At 36.6% G+C, this 23,836-nt stretch overlaps 1 protein-coding gene across 4 annotated transcripts in view; it reads right to left on the bottom strand.

Moving 5' to 3' along the window:
- Positions 1–16,857: 16,857 nt before the first annotated feature.
- Positions 16,858–23,836, bottom strand: part of LOC105035150 (probable sugar phosphate/phosphate translocator At3g14410) — a 30,307-nt gene continuing 23,328 nt past the window's right edge. Inside the window, exons 4-8 of one of the 4 annotated variants that reach the window (XM_073257934.1) lie at positions 19,034–19,146; positions 18,655–18,916; positions 18,499–18,572; positions 17,375–17,549; positions 16,858–17,291 (exon numbers count right to left, since the gene is read on the bottom strand). In XM_073257934.1, the coding sequence (XP_073114035.1) occupies positions 17,398–17,549; positions 18,499–18,572; positions 18,655–18,916; positions 19,034–19,146 (601 nt within the window). In that variant the 3' untranslated portion in view covers positions 16,858–17,291; positions 17,375–17,397. Of the gene's footprint in view, positions 17,550–18,308; positions 18,578–18,654; positions 18,917–19,033; positions 19,147–23,836 lie in introns of all 4 variants that reach the window. The other 3 variants (XM_010910591.2, XM_010910590.2, XM_073257935.1) reach the window with 3 other exon arrangements.

The raw sequence follows: 23,836 nt of genomic DNA, 5'->3' as shown, positions 1-23,836 counted from the left end.
GCCTAAATAGCAATTAGTTCAGTGCTTCTATGATAATCTATCAGATAAGCATCGATAAATAGTAGATGCCTCGTGCGGTAGAATATTTATGCTTAAAAATGAGCATGAAGCATGGCAGCTCTTTGAGACCTTGAGCGAAAACTTTCTACATCACATATCTACTGCCTGCAGAGATATTTCCATGTACAGACCAAAATGAGGTGGCATGTATGAAGTAAGCCATTTAGTAGACATCCATAGCAAAATAGATGAACTATCACAAAAACTCAACCGACTATTACAGGTCAGGCCCACCTCCACCCCATCCACACAAAAACAAGATGTTTGCACAATTTGTTCCAGTCCTGCTTATATGATTACTAATTGTTCGATTGCATCCCAATTTTTTGAGTTTGTACAAAAATAAGTACATCAAGCTCAAACTCAGACCAACTATCGATCTGGACACAATCCATATTCTAACATGTATAATCCAAGCTGGAGGAACCATCCAAACTTCTCTTGGAGAGCACAACCAGTGCCTCACCCAACTATATCAGAATCTAATTTTCAAGATTCGAATTATAGGAACCCTCCCTACCTGCAATATCAGAATGCCCCACAACCTCCTCCTAGCAACCATAGTTTAGCCTTTGAGGAGAAGGTGCTGTAAGTTTTGAAAGGGCTACGATGAATACCCAGATCCTCCACTCCCACACTCAGTCCATAGCTAAGCTAGAAACCCAAATCGATCAACTAGTCACTGCATTCAATAGGCGAGAGGAAGAAAAATTGCCTAGTCAACCCGTAAGTAACCCAAGGAGGCAATACATGGCTGAGAGCTCTAACACCCATGAAACTTTTTCAGAACATGCCAAATCTATTATGATCCTTAGGAATGGGAAGCTCATAGAGTAGCCTAGTAATACCACAAAGCAAGAAACTTAGAATCTGACTGGATCCAAATCATCTAAAGAGGAGGACCCAAAATTGAGGGAAGAACCAACTCCACTAGCACCTTCTTATCTGCCTAAGGCTCCGTTCCCAAGTGCCCTAAAATCTCTTATGTCTTTTAATGGAAAAGGAGGAAAGATAGATGAAATGTTGGAATTATTTAAAAAAGTTCAAATTAATCTGCATCTATTAGATGCAATCAAACATATTCCAACCTATGTCAAATTTCTGAAAGACTTGTGTACTCAGCAATGCAAATCAAACTCACAAGTTTCAAAGAAAGTCTATTTCACTAAACTAGTTAGTTCAGTTTTTCGACACACTACTCCTCCTAAGCTCAAGGACCCAGATGCCTCTATCATTATCTATGTTATAGGAGGCCTACACATTAAGAAAGCACTTTTAGATCTGGGGGCCAGTGTTAATCTCCTTCCTAGCTTGATATATAAACTCTTTGGATTTGGAGAATTGAAACCCACCTCTATCAATCTGCAGCTAGCTGATAGATCCATTACAGTATCATGTGGGATGGTTGAAGATGTTTTAGTCAAAGTTGATGAGTTTTACTTCCCTGTTGATTTTCTTGTCCTTGACATGGAACCTTGCAGCAATCCTAGCCAGATTCCCATCATCTTATATCGACCCTTCTTAGCTATAGTCAATGCATGTATCAATTGTAGGATACGAGTTATGGATGTCTCTTTTGGGAATAAGAAGCAAAGATTGAATATATTCAATGCATTATAGGGACAACAAATTGATAGTTATTTTGAAGTAGATATACTTGAAGATGTAATAGAGGAAGCTACTCCTACAATCTTTTTGGAGGACCCCTTACACATATGCCTGGCTCATTTTGGAGTGGATGACTTTGATTTAGATGGATATATCGAGAATGTGAATGCTTTATTAGAAACATCTAATTTCGAAACCACCCCACCTTGGGCTATGAAATATATGCCATTACTTGTGCCATCTAGCACTTCAATAGCTCTCTTACTAGAATTACCACCTACGCTAGAATTAAAGCCACTTCCGATCATATTGAAGTATGCATGCCTAGGACCCAATGATATCCTCTCGATAATCATTGCATCAAACTTAACCTCTGATCAGGAAGCCCAACTTGTAGGTATTCTAAAATAACACAAAGAGGCTATCGGGTGGTCTATTACCGATCTGAAAGGCATACACCCCTCCATCTGCATGCATCACATTCACTGCGAGTCTGATACAAAACTGCATAGAGACATGCAGAGTAGACTGAACTCTAATATGAGAGAGGTGGTTAAGAAAGGAGTGGGTTTGTTGCCCAGCTATGCAACCCAAGAGGAGGGGTGAATTAGGTTTTTAAAATTTTAAAATTAATTTAGAACCATGAAGATTAAATAACAATGAGCAGGATATATGTAGAAAGTGATTTAAGCAAGGTGTAGAAATTAGATGCAAGAATGCAAGAAGATAAAAAAATTTAGAAAGAGAGCAAGTAAGCACAACCCAAACAAACAAGATTTATAGTGGTTCGGTGTCCACCTTACACCTACATCCACTCCCCAAGCTCCTACTTGAGAATTTAAATCCACTAAAACATATTCAATCAAGAATATAATGTCAGTACCTCTGACTCTAGCTATCTCAAGCTAGAACACTTATTTTTCGGGTACAAGCTAACCTAATACAATCTGATTCAAGGTTCAGACCAACCTTTTCAAGTTTTAGAATCCTTCCAAAACTAAAGAATAAGACAAAACAGAGTATATGAGTTAATCACATGAAAATATAAATTTAGGTCCTTTAATGAGCAAATAAAATTTTAAATACACTTTACACAATACGAAGAAAGCTTTTCTGATTTTTCTTAAGGTGGTTGAAGACTTGAATGAGCTCTTGAGGGGTTGGTGAACTTGAATTGAAAGCTTATTTTGCTTAGGGCCGAAATGAATGCTTGAATCTCTTGCTTTTTCCCTCCTTTAAGTATCTTTATATCTTCAATGGATGATGAACAGTAATCTAGACAGGATTAGAGCCATTGGAGTGTATTAAATGAATATTAAATATGATCAAAATAAGTTGAAAAATTAACCGTTACGGAGATTTTCTATCGCAGGGGTCGACTCATAGGGTCGACCTCTGTGGCACAGAATAGAAAGTCACTATTCTATATCTTTGGCTTGCACAGTAACAGAGGTCGACTCATAGGATTATCCCCTTTGGGTGTGCCAGCCAAAAATATTGTGTCATTCAGCCCTTTTGACAAGGATCGACTCTAGGGGTCGATCTTTTTCTTTAAACTTGATTTTCTATCAAAATACATATCCAAAAAATATAAAATTACCTTCAATAGATCACAAATCTTCTGTTCTTACTATTAAGACTTTCGAATCAGAACTTGATAAAATTATGATTTTATCTCTGAAATATAATAAATCTTTTTTCAAGCCAAAATTATTAGTAACCTCCTCAAATATTTTGTAATCATCAAAATCAATTCAAGGAGCAACAATCTCTCCCTTTTTGATGATGATAAAATGTTTGAGCAAAAGCAGAATATAACATATAATATATATAAAGCATTGATTAAGAATTTTAAATTTATGAAGATGCATCACTTAAACATTATAGCCAATTATTTGAATGGTAAGCATCATGAGTAGTTTGAAGATTAGTTTTAAGATAGCTTATAAGATTATTTTCTTTTGATAAATTTACTTTGACAATTTTGCTTATTGTTCGATTTTAGATAATTTTACTTATTGCTCGATTTTAGATAATTTTACTTATTACTCGATTTTATTTCTCTACTCTCTCTTCTTGACAACATCAATTAAGATCATTACTCCCGCTTTTTAAGAAAAAAAATGAAAGAGACTCCCCCTCACTATAGCAATCATAAAGGATATTTCAATTTGCTCATATAGAAGATATTACCATTTATAATATTACATCACACATATAGGAGGCATTCTTCATATCACAGAATTAAGACATTTCAATTGAGACCATTCATAATAATAAAAAAAATCAATCCAAAGACATTCATATAAGATAAAGGCATATATATATATATATATATATATATATATATATATATATATATATATATATATATATATATATATATATATATATATATCCAAAATGTGACATATGTGTCATAATACATACAAGTCAAGTAAAAGTATATAGGCCATACAAAAATCATGGTTAACAAAAAAAATACAACTATCCATGAGTCAATCAGCCAACAATTACAAAGGCCATAAGCTAGAACCTAGACATAAAAGACTAACTATACTAGATCTAATAGATGTCATGGCTAGAGGTATCAAAAGAGTCAGAGATATGATGAGGAGACTCGAGATCAAAGCCACGGGCACGTCTTTGACCTCGTCTGCCTCAACCACAGATAGAAGTATCAGCACGAGTAGAAGGATGAGAAGATCCTGGAGCCTGGGAAGCTATGGACTGTGCTAGGAGAAAAAGTCTGATGGTGTCCAATTATTCCAAAGCTCTCATCATGGACTGCATCAAGGCACCAATCTGAGTAGAGACAGTCTCATTGGAGCTCCTGATCTCTCTCCTCAAAAAATCAAATCCACTTTGCAAAATGCCTCGAAGCCTAGCCGTCTCTACAGACAGGTGGGAGACCTCCATGATGTCCTCTTGCGGCTGGGGATAGGCTAAAACTAATATCTGCCTCTGCAAATCTAGAACTCTACTCATCAGTCTCAGAACACATCCCTCAAGCTCCTCAAGTTACACGGACTGAGCTGTAAGCATCTAAAAGATAGTAGAGATATGAGGGATCAAGGTCTGATCTGAAACAGTCTAAGATATCATCCTCTGAGCAAAGCCTGAGATGGCAAACTGCTGAGATAAAATGAAAACAACATGCTAGGACATCAACTCAATCTGATCGTCTGCAAGTCTGATCTCTGAAAGATCTACTCTGCTCCCAGAATGTGGTATAGAAACATGCCTCCTCACTAACTCTAGGGGACCAGCCTCGTGATCAGATACGAACTGAATATCAGGAGATGCCCTGTGATCACGAGGAGGTGAAGATGGTCCCTCCTCCTCTACTCTCTCCTCAGCTCTCTTTTCAACACCCTTCGACCAACCACCATCAGTCTTTGAGAAATCCATGCGGTGCAGTGTGTGGCAGTTGATGGTGTCAGAGTGTGATAACTTGGTGACTGCCTTCCCCTCAAAACAGACTCCAAACCTCCTAAAGATCAGGGTGAGTGCCATACTATAAGGCAGGTGAGCCTTAGACCTATTTAGAGTTTCTCGCATGGCCTCAAACATTAGAGTAGGAAGATTCAGGAGGGTCTCGGTGATCACATGGTACATGATGCATATGTCTCTACCAGATAAGAGGTCATGTCTGCCACTCCTAGGGACAAATAGTTTGGTTACCATATGATGTAAAAGCCTCATCTCAACTAAAAAAATTTTTGCTTCTAATTTATTCAAATTTTTCGTAAATGCCCTCCCTAAGATAGCACTTAATCCTTCTTCTTTGATTGGGAGCTCCATATGAGTATAACCTTCATAAGGCAAGTGTAAGATTTATCCCAAGTACAATGGATCAAGAACAATATTAACCCCTTTCACCAAAGATTTTACTGTTCTATTGCAGTAACTCAAATTTAAGTAGAATTCTCTGACCAAATCAATATAAATATTTTTTTTTAATAAATAGTAAATTAACTCCCATCCATGATTTTTAATCTTTGATCCAATAGAGAACCCTTCTTTTTCAAAAAACTTAAAGTCTATATTCTTCTTGGGTTTTACTTTTTGATTGGAGAGAGGTACCTTGCTTGGGCTGAGTGAGGACTGTGAAGAAGCTGCAGCCGGACCTGGAACTGGAGTTGGAGCAGAAGAGGGCTCGACTGTCATTCTTTTTCTGCGCACATCTTCCTCTAATCCTTGAACAGATTTACTTTTCTACGGTAGCTTTGATTTGAGAGCCATTTTGGATAGGAGAGACTTGCAAACAGTCTGAGAGATTTGATGAGGGGTAGAGTGGAAGGGATTTTAAGAAAAAGCAAAAATTTTAGGGAGATAGACGATCGGTTTGGAAAGGAGGGTTTGAAGCTAGGGTAAGCTCGAACTACCCAAATAAAGAAGAAAAAGAAGAGAGATTTAAATCCTAAAGGGGTGATTTAAAGGAAAAATCCGATGGGAAGAGAGATTTTAAGATGAGAGTGGAGAGGGAGGTGATCTTGTTCGGTGGAATGAGGAAGACGAATGGCAAAGGGGTCGACTCTTTGCAATCGAAGAAATCCCAATAAAATAGAGCCCGATGGGTTTTAATAAAAAATTATAAGTTTACCCTAGGGTCGACCCTGGGGATCGACTCATGGCAAGAAAAAATTAAAAAAATGATGGAAAAATTTTGAAAAAGCTTGAAACTTGAAGGAAAGGTGTCTATTTAAGAGATTGATCATATGAAGGATAGTTTTGAGCTTTTAAGAAAGGAGAGATGTGAATTTATCTCAAAAATAAATTGGTTCAATAAATTTTTGGCAAATTAAACTTGAAATCAGAAAGATACTCAAGCTGAAGGATCAAGGATTCCTAATTCTCTCCTAATTTTACAAAATATATCTTCACTTAAGGCCTTGGTAAAGATGTCAGTCAATTATTTTTCAGTACATATATAATCAAGAATTATATCTTTATTTTGGACATATTCTCTTATGAAATGATGTCTAATTTCAATATATTTTGATCAAGAGTGCTGAATTAGATTTTTAATTAGATTAATAGCACTAGTGTTATCACATCTTATGGGAGTTTCATTGAGTTTGATGCCAAAATCTTCAAGTTGTTGCTTAATCCATAGAATTTGAGCACAGCAACTTTCAGCTGTAATGTATTCAGCCTCGGTCATAGACAGTGCTACCAAATTTTGCTTCTTGCTAAATCAAGAGATTAAGTTAACTCCAAAAAATTGGCAAGTTTCACTAGTACTTTTTCTATCTAATTTACATCCAGCAAAATCGACATCTGAATATCCTATTAAGTCAATTGATGAGTCCTTAGAATACTATAATCCTAGAGTTGGTGTACCTTTTAAATATTTAAGAATTTTTTTAACTGTATTTAAATGTGATTCTTTTGGATTTGATTGAAAGCGTGCACATAAACAAACACTAAACATAATATCTGATCTACTAGCAGTTAAATACAATAAAGAACCAATCATGTTTCTATAAAGTTTTGAGTCTACATTTTTACCTCCTTCATCCTTGTCAAGCTTACATGATGGGCTCATGGGTGTACCAATTACTTTGGAGCTCTCCATTCTAAATCTTTTGAGTAGTTCTCTTGTGTACTTGCTTTGGATGACGGAGATCCCTTCCTTTGTTTATTTGATTTGGAGTCTGAGGAAGAATATAAGTTCTCCCATCATGCTCATCTCGAACTCCCCCTGCATGAGCTTAGCAAAATCTTGACAAAAAATTTTATTAGTAGATCCAAATATAATGTCATCAACATATATTTGTACAAGTAAGATATCATCATGATTTCTTTTAATGAAAAGGGTTATATCTACATTTTCTCTTGAAAAATCATTATTAAGCAAGAATTTACTTAACCTTTCATACCAAGCTCTAGGTGCTTGTTTTAAACCATATAAAATTTTGTTTAATTTGAAAACAAGATTAGAAAAAGCATGATTTTCAAAACTGGAGGGTTATTCTACATATACTTTTTCAACAATATAATCATTTAGAAAAGCACTTTTGACATGCACTTGGAATAACTTAAAGTTCATAAAGCATGCATATGCAAGTAAAAGCCTAATTGCTTCTAATCTAGCAACAGATGCAAAGGTCTCATCAAAATCAATTCTCTCTTCTTGATTATAACCCTTTGCAACCAATCTTGCTTTATTCCTAATCACATTTTCATGTTCATCCAATTTATTCTTATATATCCATTTTGTGCCAATTACAGAATAATTTTTAGGTCTTGATACTAAAGTCCATACATTATTTCTTTCGAATTGATTAAGTTCCTCTTGCATTGTATTTGTCCAATTATAATCTTTTCAGCTTCATCTATGGTTTTAGGTTCAAACTGAGAAACAAATGCAAAATGATTGTATGCATCTCTAAGTGAAGAACGAGTTCTTACTCCATGTGTAGGATCATCAATGATTAATTTTTTGGGATGATTGTGATCATACCTCCATTCTTTGGATAGATCATTTGTACCTTGAGGTTGTTCTTGTTGTTCTTCACCTTCATTCTCTTATTTATTTTCATGTTCTTCTTCATTTTGGATTGTTGAGTCTTTTAGGGTGAGCTCCTTCATCTCTTCTATAAGAGGATCTGCATCATCAATACCTTCACTCTTCCTTGAGAGAAGATCATAACTCTCATCAAAAACAACATGTATTGACTCCTCTACTATTAAAGTTCTTTTATTGAAAACTCTAAAAGCTTTGCTAGAAGAGGAGTAACCAAGAAAAATAGCTTCATCGAATTTTGCATCAAATTTTTTTAATCTCTCTTTACCATTGTTCAAAACAAAATATCGGCAACCAAAAATATAAAAAATATAATGTTTGATTTTCTTCCTTTCCAAAGCTCATAGGATGTTTTCTTTAGAATTGATCTAATTAAAGTATGGTTTAAAATGTAGCATGCCGTGTTAATTATTTTCGCTCAAAAAATTTTTGAGAGGTTGCTTTCACATAGCATGGTACGAGTCATTTCTTCAAATATTCTATTTTTTCTTTCTATTATCCCACTTTGTTAGGGTGTTCTAGGTGCTGAAAAATTATGGTCAATGCCTTTTTCATCACAAAATTTTTCAAAATCTTGATTTTCAAATTTGGTTCCATGATCACTTCGAATATTTTGAATTGAAAAATTTTTTTTATTAGTAACTCTTCGATAAAATTTTGAGAACACATTAAAAGTTTCATCCTTATGTGCAAAAAAAAAACCCATATAAAATGAGAAAAATCATCAATAATTATAAAGTCATAACATTTTCACCTAAACTAGTAGTTCTAGTGGGTCCAAATAAATTCATGTGCAATAATTCTAATGGTCTAGAAGTTGAAATAATATTTTTAGATTTGAATGAGACTTTTATTTGTTTATCCAATTAGCATGCATCACAAATTCTATCCTTTTCAAAATTTAATTTAGGTAAACCAGTAACCAATTCCTTTTTAATAAGTTTTGAAAGTAAATGCATGCTAATATGTGTAAGCCTACGGTGCCAAAGCCAACTAGTCTCATTAATTTTGGCATTCAAGGCTACTAGACATTGCATGTTTATCTTGAAAAGATCATTCAAATCTACCATATAAATATTACCATGTCTATGCCCAACAAATTTAATGCCTTCATCATTGGGACTAGTTACTATGCAAATGAAGATTCAAAAATAACTTTGTACCCTTTGTCACAAAATTGACTAATACTTAATAGATTATATTTCAAATCATCTACTAATAAAATATTTTTAATATACTTAGAGAGAGTGATACCAATGTTACCTATACCGATGATCTTTTCTTTGCCATTGTCTCCAAAGGTGATCATCCCTCCATCTTTTGCATCAAGTGTGATGAATTGAGATTTATCATCAGTTATGTATCTTGAGCACCCACTATCAAGATACCATTTTCGATTTGTTTCTTGGGATGCAAGACACATCTGCATATAAAAATTAAGTTTTGACTTTAGGTACCCAAATTTTCTTGGATCCTTTTTGGTTTGTCACAATAGTTCCTTTTGAAACCCATATTTTTTTCACATTAGAATTTTCAGATTTGCTAGAGAAACATGCATAGGATTTGTGTTCTTCTTTACCACATTTAAAGCAAGTAATATTTGAAAACTTGTTGCTTGATGAGTTCACATAGATGTTTTTTAAAAATTTTTGTTTCTTTAAAGGGTTGTAGCCAAGACCAACTTTATTATAAACGGCTTTTTGATTATCAAGTGTCATTTGAAGTTTATTTGAACTTAGAGTGAACTTTTCTACTATAGATTTTAACTTAGCAATTTTATTTTTAAGTTTTTATTTTCTTATGTCAAGATTGATTTTTCATTTGAAATAATCTCATTTTTTTTAGTAAAGATTGATTCTTTGATTTCAATTCTTTATTCTTTTCCTCTAACTTCTTTAGATCATCAACTAAATCATAAAATACTTTTTGAAGTTCTTTAAAAGAAAAGTCATTAGGAGTTTCAGTATTTACCTCATTTTCATGTGCCATAAGGCACAAGTTGGCTTGTTCATGAGACTCTTCTTCTTCGGAGCTTGACTCATCACTATCCCTCCATGTAGCCACCATAGTCTTTTTTTTATACTTCTTGGGGCCCTTCTTAAGTTGTAGACATTCGGACCTAAAGTGCCCTGGCTTCTTACATTCATAACAAATAAGGAGCTGCTCCTTATCCTTTTTCTTGCTATGCTCCCCTTTTGTAGGTGGCCTCTTCCTCATTCTTTATTTTCTTTTCTTTAAGAATCTTTTAAACTTCCTAGTGATGAGGGCCATTTCTTCATCTTGCTCTTCATTTCTGTTTCTTCGGATTTCTCATCGAGTTGAGTAGTAAACTTGAGGGTGATTGTCCTCTTCTTCTTGACATCTTCTTCTTGATGTTGTTTCATGCTTAGCTCGTGTGTCATTAGCGATCCTAGAAGCTCCTCCAAGGGTAAAACATTCAAATCTTTAACTTCTTAGATTGCGATCACTTTGGCCTCCCACATCTTTGGTAAAGATCTAAGAATCTTTCTCACAAGATCGCTATTAGAGTAAGACTTACCAAGACTTTTTAGATCATTAATAATATCCGTAAAATGAGTAAACATTTCAATTATTGATTCTTCATGCTCCATTTTAAAGAGTTCATATTTGTACACAAGCATGTTAATTTTTTATTTCTTAACTTGATTAGTGCCTTCATGCATTACTTCTAATCTATCTCATATTTTTTAGCCGACATACATGTTGAAATACGATTAAATTCATTAGCATCTAAAGCATAATATAAAATATTCATGACTTTGGCATTGAGTTGAGCCATTTTCTTCTCAACCTCATCCCATTCTCTTTCGAGTTTAGTTGATTCTACACCATCAATTATCTTAGTGGGTGTGTGTGGTCCATTAACTATGATACTCCACATATCATAGTCAAGTATTTGGATAAAGATTTTCATCCGAGCTTTCCAATAGGTGTAGTTTGACCCATTGAAAAGTAGAGGTCGGTTTGTGGACTGCCTCTCGACTAGTGAAGCACCAACTTGAGTTGCCATAGATTTTTATGGTTAAATCAAAGTAAGGCTAGAGCACTGAGCTCTGATACCACTTGTTGCCCAGCTATGCAACCCAAGAGGGGGGATGAATTGGATTTTTGAAATTTTAAAATTAATTTAGAACCACGAAGATTAAATAACAATGAGCAAGATATATGTAGAAAGTGATTTAAGTAAGGTATAGAAATTAGATGCAAGAATGCAAGAAGATAAGAAAATTTAGAAAGAGAGCAAATAAGCACAACATAAATAAACAAGATTTATAGTGGTTCGGTGCCAACCTTGCACCTACATCCACTCCCCAAGCTCCTACTTAGGAATTTAAATCTACTAAAATGTATTCAATCAAGAATACAACATCGATACCTCTGACTCTAGCCATCTCAAGCTAGAACACTTATTTTTTGGGTACAAGCCAATCCAATACAATCCGATTCAAGGTTCGGACTAATCTTTTCAAGTTTTGGAATCCTTCCAAAATTAAAGAATAAGACAAAACAGAGTATATGAGTTAATCATACGAAAATACAAATTTAGCTCCTTTAATGAGCAAATAAAATTTTAAATACACTTTACACAAAATGAAGGAAGCTTTTTTGATTTTCTTCAAGGTGGTTGAAGACTTGAATGAGCTCTTGAGGGGTTGGTGAACTTGAATTGAAAGCTTCTTTTGCTTGAAGAGGTCTTTTTGCTTAGGGCTGAAATGAATGCTTGAATCTCTTGCTTTTTTCCTCCTTTAAGTATCTTTATATCTTCAATAGATGGTGGAGAGTAATCTGGGCAGGATTAGAGCCATTGGAGTGCATTAAATGAACATTAAATATGATCAAAACGAGCTAAAAAACTAGCCGTTACAGAGATTTTTCATCGCAGGGATCGACTAATAGGGTCGACCTCTATGGCGTAGAACAGAAAGTCACTGTTCTGTATCTTTGGCTTGCACAGCAACAGAGGTCAACTCATAAGGTCGTCTCCTTTGGGTGTGCCAGCCAAAAATATCGTGCCATTCAACCCTTTTGACAGGGATCGACCCTAAGGGTCGACCCTTTTCTTTAAACTTGATTTTCTCTCAAAATACATATCCAAAAAATATGAAATTACCTCCAATAGATCACAAATCTTCTGTTCTTACTCTTGAGACTTTCGAATCAGAACTTGATAAAATTATAATTTTGCCCTTGAAATACAATAAATCTTTTTTCAAGCTAAAATTATTAGTAACCTCCTCAAATATTTTGTAATCATTAAAATCAATTCAAGGACCAACAAGATTGAAAAGATACTTTAAAAGGCATAAAGTCTCACTGAAGACTTTAAACTTAGCATCTGTTGGGAGGCAACCCAACAATCTCAATTTTTATTTTATTACAGTTGTAGGAACTTATGATGAAAGCACCAAGAATGCTCTGATCAATGAAGACATCTTCAACTACCGAAGCACAATTACCCCAGGTGCACTCTCTCTTTTTTTTATTTAATTCTTTTATTTTCTTACTCCATTGGAGACAATATTGATTAAGTTGAGAGAGAGAATAATAAATCAATAAATTTTCGAATAAGTTAGTATTTAATATTTAGGCATCCGATTGCACTCAAGAATCGAGTTGAACCAAGTATTTTTTTTAAAAAAAAATTGATGCACAGCCCAGAGAGTTTATGAGATATCGAGAGATCAAGTATTAAAAAAATTCAATGAATAGTTAAGTTTAGAATAGAAATATTTTTTTCTTGAGTATTTTTGATTTTTTCTATCAATATCAAAGAAGGATTTATTTTTTATAAACTTGTGTAGGGTAACTATATGTTTCTTCATAAAATAAACTATTTTATAGAATAAAAAAAAGTTTTCAAGAACTTCACGTTGAGTAATCAAATCTCTTTGCCTAAGTAAGTATTGAGTTTTACATTAAAATATATAAAGGATAAAGAAGCTTTATTGTAAAGCTAGTTTTAACTTGTAGCCTGTTTGATTCGAGTAGTAAATCCGAAGGATATCCTATACCTAGTGCCCTAAAGCCATCTGGTTCAGAAGTTATTGGTTGAAAACTCGCTATATAGGTCAGATAGAAAGCTTAAAGGGTGAAAACACTCAATAGTAGTACAATGTTAAAGAAATAAAAAAAATCAATAAATAAAGAACGGAAGTAACACTACACTTATCCGTATGAATGTTAGATAATTTAGAGATAAAGATAAGGGCAATTCAGAAAAAGATTCAAAAAAAATTTAGTATTCTTGGCTTAACTTTCATATCAATTAGTACTAATATCCTAATGATATAACTCACTCACACTCTACTGAACATCAATGGCCCTTTTGAGAATTGCTTAGTAAAACTCGAGACTCTAAGCTAAATGGTACTTAGCCCTAAATCCTTTCTTTACTCAAGGACGAACAAAGTTTAAGTTAAGGAGTGTGATCATTACATTGATATAACATAAGAAGTATTAAAATTTATATTAGTTAATCTTATTATTGAGTATTTGATACTTTTTATGTTCTTTTCAAAAATTATTAATCATGAAAAATTATTTACAAACCAGCCAGCAAAGTGCCCAACCAATACATATTATCGGTCCGTCATCAAGTCCAAGATGAAGTCCAAGTTAGCCTACCTCTATCAATAAATTTTCAGCACGATCCAGGCCAAAAGATAGCAATAACACAGCTCACAAAGTAAGTCAAGACGAGAAAAACAAGCAAGGCCCAAAGAAGCCCATAGAGCAACCCAACTGGCCCACAATCGTGTGGTCTACACACGGTGCACAGAAAATCAGTCGTGCGGTCTACGTGTGGCTCACCGAAATAGTAGTGCGGTCTACAGCGCAGTGCATGGACCAAGAAATGCTCAGCTCACATGCAATGTAAGGGAATAGTAAACTTTGATCTTTGTCACGGCGCATGGGGGTTCAAGCGGGTTCGAACGAGCAGGCCTTTGTGGGCGCAAGCCTGGGGCATGGTTCTTGCCTGGGATGCAGATAAGATAGACAGTGGCTAGGGCTTTGGGCACTAAAACCTAAAAAGGAAAGAGGCAAGCGTGAGGATTTGTGAAAGATTAGGAGACCTCACCCATCCTCACTTCCATTAATCCCACATTGCCTAACCAAATAAACCTGATGCCTCCTAGCATCTACAAATAAGTCCCAATGCCTCTACTTAGAATGCATCCAATAAATTCATTTTTTCCTAGCCTCTTCTTTAGTATTGCAGCGAAAAGAAAGATGAAGGGAGCGATAGCGTGCAAGAATCAACCCATGAGCGGCTAAATCCATAGTCTCAGGAGGAGAGAGGAAGTCTTATAACAACAGAGTGGTTTCATGTTCTATCCCTTCTTGTACTTCTTTTATGATATGAATCAATAAAACTTCTTTTTTATTCTGCAATTGTCTTGTATATTTTCTTTTATGCTTATGTGTTAGATCGTAGTTAGAACAACCTTTGCTCTTTAAAGGTGCGCCATGATCTATGGATACGAAGCGTGCTAAGGAGAGATAGGTTATAAACCTTGTACTTTTTGAAGATGCACCATGATCTATAGATATGGGGCGTGTCGAGAAAAGATAAGTGGTTTCTAGCTTTGATCTATTATTATTTCTTCTTTACTTATGAGATAAAGCCCTAGAATAGCTTATGCCCAAAGGGATGAGCTATAATCCAAGAATATGGGTCGTGCTCAAACGGAAATAAGCTATGTCCAAAGCCTAATTACAAGCATCTAATATCATTAAAGAAATACAACTCTATTTTGTACAAGATCGATTCATAACCCCCCAAGATAATCATTTTCTGCTTGATCCAACTTTTAATATAGTTTGTTTCTAGTTGATTTTCTTTTCTTTTCTTTGCAATGCTTTTAATCCAACAATCTTAACTCTTCTGTAACCATAACTTAGCCCACGATCTCTGTGGATACGATCCCGACTCATGGCTATCTAAATAGTTTTGAATCGATAATTAACTTTAATTATCTACGACAGCGATCAAACCCTTTTTTATTTTGAAAGCTGTTGGGATCAACTTTTTGTGCTAAGAGAAGTGAAAATCGGCTCTTTAGCCTTTTCACCTGGGCCATCCTGACCTAAAAAGATCGGTTAGCATGCTAGATCCTTAGCTTGGGGGCCAGTATCTCCATTCAAGTCATCCTAATCTAGAGAGGTTGGTTAGCTCACCGAATATTCGGTGCGAGGGTTGTATCTCCACTAGGATCATCCCAATCTGGAAAAGTCAGTTAACTCACCAAATATTCGATGCAACAGCTGGTATCTCTAGCTAGGCCGTCCTAACCTAAAGAAGTCAGTTAGCTCATCAAATCTTTAGCTTGAGGGCCAGTATCTCCACTTGAGTCTCCCAACCTACATAGGTTGGTTAGCTTGCCAAGACTTCAACGTGAGGGCCAGTATCTCCACTTAGGTCATCCCAACCTGGAGAGGCCGTTGTGAGACATGTCCAATTGGTGAGATCATTGCTAAAGGAGCTCAAATCTGGCAAAGAAGGAAAGTGGGATATGTACTTAATTCACATAAGGTTATAGGTTTAAGGTGGTTCCTCTTGTACCAATCTATTACCATTGGAAATCGGTCCAATCAGGACACAGAGCTGGTAGTTCTATTGGAGGGCTCGAATGAATAGTTGAGCAAACTAGAGAGGTCAGCTAGAGATCGCAATTTGCCTTTGAGGGAACTCATGCGATGGCTCCCAAGCTCAGATGGTGATCGTTGCATTGTGACTTACTCTCAAGATGAGGCCAAGGTGAGGAGGCCATGTTCAGATCTTCACAGCAATGCCGATCTAGCCTAAAATAATACAAAGATGAAAAAATCTTCTTACTACGAATGTCCAGAGGAGGATGCTCTAATGCCTAAATCAAACGAACTCTCAAAGAAAGGTGAAGATGTTGTGAGAATGGCAAAATAATGATGCCATGCATATGATGACTCAAAAGTACCACCTTGAGGAATCCACGAACAAAGGTTGATACCCATTGTCCAAGAATTCAGACGTGGATCCACCATTTTTGATAGTTGATCGTACATGCCGAAAGTCTTGCACACATCCTGTGCATCTCACCTCATGATTATTGGCTAAGCCATCACCAACTAGATAGAGATTTTGAAATCTCCATGCAACCCTAGATCAGCCATATGACAGACATTGATCGGTCGAACAAAGATTTGTAGCAAGCTTTGATTGATCAATGTGCCATGTCTGCTATGGTCGATTTCAAGGCATATCAATAGTCAATGGTCTTCAAGGGATAGATTGAAGAGAGAAAAGGTATATGACATTAAGATTTTATGTAGCATTATAAATTAGTTTCCAAACATGAAGATTTAGGGTTCTGATGAAACCAACAGTTCCATTGAATGGATAGCCCAGCCAAAAGAATATTTTAAGTCCTGCAGTAGCAAGTATGTGTGCTAGATAATAAAGCATTATGGAGTTCTTTTGTCATGGAGTTGGATACAAGTAATGGCTGCTCAACGGTATTGGCATCAGCGGTGACAGCATCCCACCTTTGGTGCAGCTTACACGACTCTTCTATGGGACTTGGATACATGTTAACAATCATCTATGTTTAGACATCCATCATACTTGATGCAGAAATCAACACAACAGATTCAAAACATTTAGGAAAACAAAGTAAAATTGATATAAATAATCAACAGCAGATAAAACTTTCTGTAAACGTTACAAATATTATTTTTGATCCCAGAACAATGGTATAACACAAATCTGCTGTGAAAGTACAACTGCAATCAGCTACTGGGGACAAAAGTCCTGACCTCTCACAGATGTTTGACATACATGGAAAGCCTAGAGAAATGAAAACGGGAAAATTGAATGCATCAGTTGTCTCCAGTACCACAATCAGATCTGTTCACAATGAATCTTCTATTTTCATGGGTTCATGTTCCACGAAATCTCCGCCGGCGCCTTACAGAAATGGTAGTTCAAACTTTGCAGATATTAAGCCCGCCTTGACTGCAAAGTATTTGATGATGACAGAAGTATGGTTGAGGATGAGTTGGTTGCTTAATTGTCAAATTAGAACTTGCTCTCCTTGGTTACAGTGAAACAAGCATCATTACAGCTGAGGAGGGAGAAACAGAAAAGGACGTCCATGCAACTGACTGTAATCTTACCTCAGAATCATGTAAGAATCATTCTATTTGTCTTCCTTCGGAGGTAGTAAGGCAATCTGAACTTCTTGATCTGGAGATTTTTCTACATTGTTATTGTCAACACGTACCTCCAAGCTCATTCTCTGTGCTTCCTTTCTTAGCTTGTGATTATTGTATGCTGCCACACCGACAATAGCTGCAGATTCCAATACATGTGAGCGAACAAGTTGGACCATGTACATGTTTTTTTCTTTTCATTAAATAAGCATGCACCTTTCACACATAATTACCTAAAGATAAATGGTTAAAAGGGAAGGATTTGGGGTTTGAAGGAAACAATCTAGTAGTTAAGGGCCTGTTTGGCATTGTTCTCATTTGTGTTCTTATTTCTCTGCAAATTATTGAAATATCATACAGAGATTGCATTGGAGATAGCATTTGTCCAAAATTTTTGCCATTCCTTGCCTTTTATTTTCCAACATTTAAGAAAGAAACAAACCTTTGCTACTAAAAGATCTAAAGATCTTACAAACAACTTAATAAAAGGGAAAAAGGCTTTTTATCATAGATGTTCTTCTGTCTAGATCTTTTTTTCTTCTTAGATTTCGAAAACAATAACAGAAAACAGAAGCAATACCAAGTGAGCCCTTTCTCTTTCTCCCTTCCTGAAAAGTGTTTATGCAGTTTCACAGATGAATACAATATGAGCTAGGCTTTACAAAAAAAAAAAAAAAAATGAGGACTACGAAAGATAAGATGGCAAATTAAGAAGCCAATATTCATCCCAGAAATAACCACTTTCTCTGTCTTTGACTTTGGAAGAAAATAATAATAATAATGATGATGATAATAGTCATAATAATAATCCGGTCCTTAGTAGTCTTTCCAAAGGTAACTGCTTAATAATAAATTGCAAGGAAAGTAAATTCATTGAAAGTAGGCTAAGATATCATACCTATACCATAACCAACTAGGTTTATTAATGTCAGCTTTGTATCAGAGAAAAGCAAAGCAGAAAGTAGAACTACAACCCAGTCCCTGACAACTCCAGCAACACGAATTGTCAGTGCACTTGTATGAGAGATGACAAGGAAAACTGACAGATTGAGCACAAAAGTGCAAAGGCAGTTGAGGAATAATATAACTGGTGGGAAGTTCCAAGGGCCGCTGGAATCCATCTTTGGTTTCTCTAAAAATATCCATGGAACAAAGAGACACACTGCACTGCATAGAGAAAAATGAAATATATTAGGCAAGAGAAAGGCTTCATAAACCCCAGATGCAATAACAAAATAAAATACCTGCATGGGCTAACATAATACATCATAGATATCGAATTTAGTCGAACACCCTTTTTTTTAACAAAAATTTCCATAAAGACGAGCCTCAGAGCTTCACCAACAACACCGCCCATCTGGTAAACCACTCCAACCCAACTAATGCTAACTTCACCATAAGAAGCCACAACGACTCCAAAACTGATGACCGACATTATTAAGAACATTCTACGACTCATTGCTTCAAGACCAGCTGCTGCTCCGAGAACAAACACAGCCACAGGCACTGCAAAACTCAAGAAAGCATATTCCAAAACATTCATTGTGAACCATCATACAGAAACAACTGCCATAAAAGATAGATCAGTGCAGTCAAAGAAAAATCGAGGAACTTGATACTTACTAGTAGCTTTCAACATCTGTGCAAATGCAACAGATATGTAGAGATACGCACTATTTCCCAGCCAAAGAGTCATTGCAAACATAGCACCAATTGGGACAACTGAAGTGGCATATCTGAATATTAAGGTATTCATTAAGTTTCTGACACAAAACCAATGCAATATTGCCAACTTGCACAGCAACATAATCTATGGTGTTGATGGTACCAAATAGAAGTACTAGGAAAAATAAGACCTATATTATTATGGAAATTTTCCATCATATCAGCTATAATGTTGATGATACTGGTAAGGTTCATGACTCAAATCAAGCTAAGCAAACTGATTAAATGACCCTGTTCTTATGCTGGGGGATAAGCCATGAACAACAGTCAACATCAAGGTCAAATCAGCTAACATTTTTGAAGAGAGTTATGGAGTATAGTGTGATAGACTATATGGTATCCAAACTTGCTCTCTATTTGCACAATGTAATTAATATTAAATTATGCATTTCTTACAATAGCAAAATTACCATACATGGCAAAAAGGTCATAAATAAGCATGTAGTTCATAGCAAAGCGATCATTGGAACAGTTCAAGCCAATCAGGCACCTAAGGCTAAAAAAGTACAATTATATGACGTAAAGCAACCGAACAAGATTTCTTCCAATAGGTTTTGATACATACTATTACAAAAATAAATATGTTCGAAATTTTGCCAAGATATTAGGGTGCATCATCTTTCCAGTATCACAATGTGCATAATAGTATTGTAACATGTATTAAGTTCTTCACTACACGAGTTGACACATGGAGGCTACAACATCAACTGAAAGAGGAAAAACAGCACCTGCATGCTGGCTGCTGATACATCATTACTGTACCATACAATTAATGTTTTAAATAAAATGTGATATCACTTGCAACCCCCACAACAAAGTGCCCAAAACAAGAACTTTTTCTCACACATCTAGAGCTTAAAGGGTAATGAAAATGATGAAGTCCTGTCCCCTATTTAAGTATTACTCTCCTACATTCTGGATGCATCATCAACTATGCCATCAAAGAGAAAGCTGTAAACTATGTGGCCTTTAGAAGCTTAAGCAGCTATATAATTATGGATTCCACATTTAGCTGAATTAGCACCTCCTGCTTGAGATGTATCTCAAAGTCGGCACAATTAAAAAATGCCCAACAAAAACTTACTCTTTTAAGCATGCACTGAAGCAAAGCATTGTTCACATTTAAGTTTGCACAGAGATTCATATCCAAAGTCGAAGCACCTAAAACATGGGTTTAACATGACAAAAAGCTGTTAAATTACTGGGACTAAATCCCAATACCATATCTAGTTGGTCATGGTTCTCGCTCATGCATGGAGTCTCATCTATGTGTCACTTCCTTTGGGTGTGTACAAGCAAATAAGATGGTTTGGTACAAGCAACCAGATTAAAAGAACTGGCACCTGAATAGAAATCTCTATCCGCTGTCTGGAAGATAAAGTCATTAGGATCAATTGTTCAACTGCTAAATCTCTAAATGTAGGAGTTCATATTTGTCATGCAGAATCTGCATGTCTATCCATGAAGAGAAAGATGAGTTAGGTACAATTTTATTGCTAGAATTTGAATGACGCAAATAGTACAAAACATGAGCATCCATATAAGTTGGGAAACCACAATGTTGAACAAAGTACGATGTTTAACGTCCCAGAGAGGAAGCAAAAAAATCTGTTGGTGGTCTCTAATGTGTTGAATGGCACCAAAATGGACAAAATTCAATAAAAAGAACTAGAATGTGCTCAAATTATTGTATGGAAGTATCCTAGGCCATTGGAATATGCTCAGTGCATTTAAAAATGTCCATATCTCTATCAATGTGCATGCTTTCAGTCCCACCATGCCCATGATTTTCTTTTCTTCAGTATATTACGAGAAGAAGGTGCAGAGTGTCACCTACTTTTATTAGGAGAATGTGGGGATGAATCCAGGTCTCTAGCATGAACAGTTAAAAGATTTTACCAAATCTGCCATTGGCATCTTCAAGCTCACAAATTATTTACTTTGTTTCTGGAAACCTCTTTGACTAATCAATACATAAATAAAGAGCAGATTTTGTAGCCCTCCCTCCCTTCCAGCCCACACCATCAGTCCTCTGTATGTCTCTTTTTTTCTTTGCATGGTGTAACATATATATTAACACTATCTGTAAAAAGAACAATTGTGCCTTTGCTATTTTCTTGAGTAGCTTATGCATATAGGTGAATTTCTTATAGCATCAGTGTTGCTGTGGTGGGCTGGTTAAAATTTTGAGCTGATTGGTGTGCTGCAAAGCTCGACAAAGTGCTGCATGGACAGAAGGAGTTGGCCAAACATCTCGGTGCACCTTCCTAGCTGGTGGATGATGGTTGCCGGGGCTTGGATGTGGTCGCAACTAGGTTGATCATATCTGATTAGTGGCTGAGGCATAAGAGAAAAAAATCACAATCAGACCTTTGTTCCAACATTGGGCCTAGTCCTGAAACACCATAGACAGAAAAACCCTCTTGTCGGAGAGTGTTCGATAGGGGACCTTTCGATACTTAAGCCAGATAACTCTCTGGAAAACAGTGGAGGTATTGTGTTAGTGGCAGAGAGATGAAAACTCTAGAGCACTTACAGTAGAGAGATTTCAAGTTAGAACTTGGAGCTTAGAACTTACCCCCCGTGTCTTCCTTCGTGGAGTCAAAAGTCCTTTTTCGACCTATGGCAGAGTGAAATAGCCCCCGAGTGAGAAAGAGTCCTCTTGGAGCAATTTATATAGGCGAGGATTGCCACCCAACACTAGAGAACCTTGAGACGTGCAAATCGATTGTTTTAACAACCGTTTGCATGTCTGAAAGATATCATCTGGATGATTCTCCTATGTGGCAATTCCCACGTATCTCATGGTTACTGAAACCATTTGCCATTGTAGGCCAGCAATAGCCAAATGGGGTGAGATTTGGCATCTCCACATGCCTTTGGATTGACCACGTGGTAGGAGTTGGTTAGCCAAGGTGAAAACTTCATGGCATGCTCTAGTTGGCTGGTTCTGCCATATCAGCTATGATCGATTTTGAGGCTATCACTTGCCCTATACCTCTCCGATCGAGGTTACTTGTTGGCTTGGACAAAAGAAGTAGAAGAGTCGGTGACACCAACCAACTGAGGTGTGCCGTGAATCCAAGCTGCAGAGTTGAGCCAGGAAATCGAGCCATCCCAACTATCCTTTTGGTTTCTACTGCAAGAAACTTCTAGGAACTACCATTATGAGAGATGTTCTGGTGTCCACTTTTCTCAAAAGCGACATCATAAGTGGCAGGATTTTTGATACAATAATTCGACACTTTGTCAATTGCAATCATGGTGATAGTTTGGAGGCGAATGGCTAGCTGACATGTGCTCAAGAATTGGCCTAGTAATTTTGAATGGCTACATCAATCTGAACCCTTTATGGCCCTATATAAGACCTTGTGCTTTTTCACATTTTGGCTTTTTGCTCAAGAGTGCTAAGGAAATAGAGGAAAAGTGCATCTAGACCCTTGTGGTGGTGACCAATCCACCATTTGTCTTTGCCATCCATCTCCGATGCGTCCGCCAAAATTTTGTTGGAGCCCCATCATCGTCATAGGTTCTTGGTCTTCCTTTGACCTTCTTGAGGTTTTCTTATCTTTTTTCCCCTCTTTTCTGTTTGACCATGAATTTACCCCTTGAAGAATGGTCCATGGACAATGAAAGAGTAGGTCTCCTAACCGAGCCTCCAGGGGTCAAGCCAGGCTCCATTCAAGGTTGCTTCGAACCAGGATGTTGAGAAAAGTGTTCTAATAGAAGCATACCTCGAGCGGATCCGAGCCGAGTACGACATCCCTCAAACTTTCACCTTGGAGTTGTCCAGCCCTTCTAATCAAATGACATCTCGGGAGAACTAGGTCACCTTCTATAAGGAAACTTTGAAGGCACACCCAAGACTCCCAATTGCTTCTATCATTGCTGAGCTATTGGATTAGTATCAGCTTGTTCCAGCTCATCTCGTCCTCAGTGTCAGGTGGATGATAGTTGGGTTTTGAAAATTTCAAGGTTGCTTGCTTAGTCTTTTGACCATTAGCTTATTTTGTAGAAATGAAATTCAATCTCAACGACTTCATAGGGACTCCTTGTAAAAGGAATCTTAGCAACTATGAGACTAGCCCCTTGACGAGGAGGAAAGTGAAGGAAAATGAGCCAAGTTCAAATTGCATCACTCAAATTGGATGCAGGTGCAACAAAGTGTGTCCATCTGAGGTAAAAGTGGTAGCCTCAATTTCTACTCACTTGTCTACTTCGGCGGTTTCTCAAAGGGCTCCCGAGGGTGTACCTACTACTTCGCCTGTAGATCTGACCTTAGATCCCACAGTTGCCACTAGGCTTGTAGAGGCACTAGCTATAGTTGATGAAGCTGCCTCTACCCTAAAACAAGCTTTCGGCTTGCATGAGTTTCAACGTCAGCTGCCAAGATCCTGATTGTGTCAAACTTCCAGTGGCTTCAAGTGCACCATCTTCTCAGCAACTCCCATCTTCTCGAGGGACTGAGCCAGGCATCTTTCTGCTAACATAGTGACTTAGAGTCACAAACTTTGTCCTCGATATTCCTGTGCTCATAGGTGAAATGGTGCAGAGGATGGTTCTTCCTGAGGATGTGAAGTTTCTTCAAAACTTGACGACAGATCAAGTCGTTGATTCAGCACACACTATTGTGGTCGAGGTGAGTACCGTAATTTTGAAGTTGTCATCAAACCTTAATCATCCTTGGTTGACTCCATTGTT

The sequence above is a fragment of the Elaeis guineensis genome, chromosome 5 (assembly GCF_000442705.2).
Source record: "Elaeis guineensis isolate ETL-2024a chromosome 5, EG11, whole genome shotgun sequence".
NCBI lineage: Eukaryota > Viridiplantae > Streptophyta > Magnoliopsida > Arecales > Arecaceae > Elaeis > Elaeis guineensis.
This window is presented reverse-complemented; position numbering and strand designations above follow the sequence as displayed.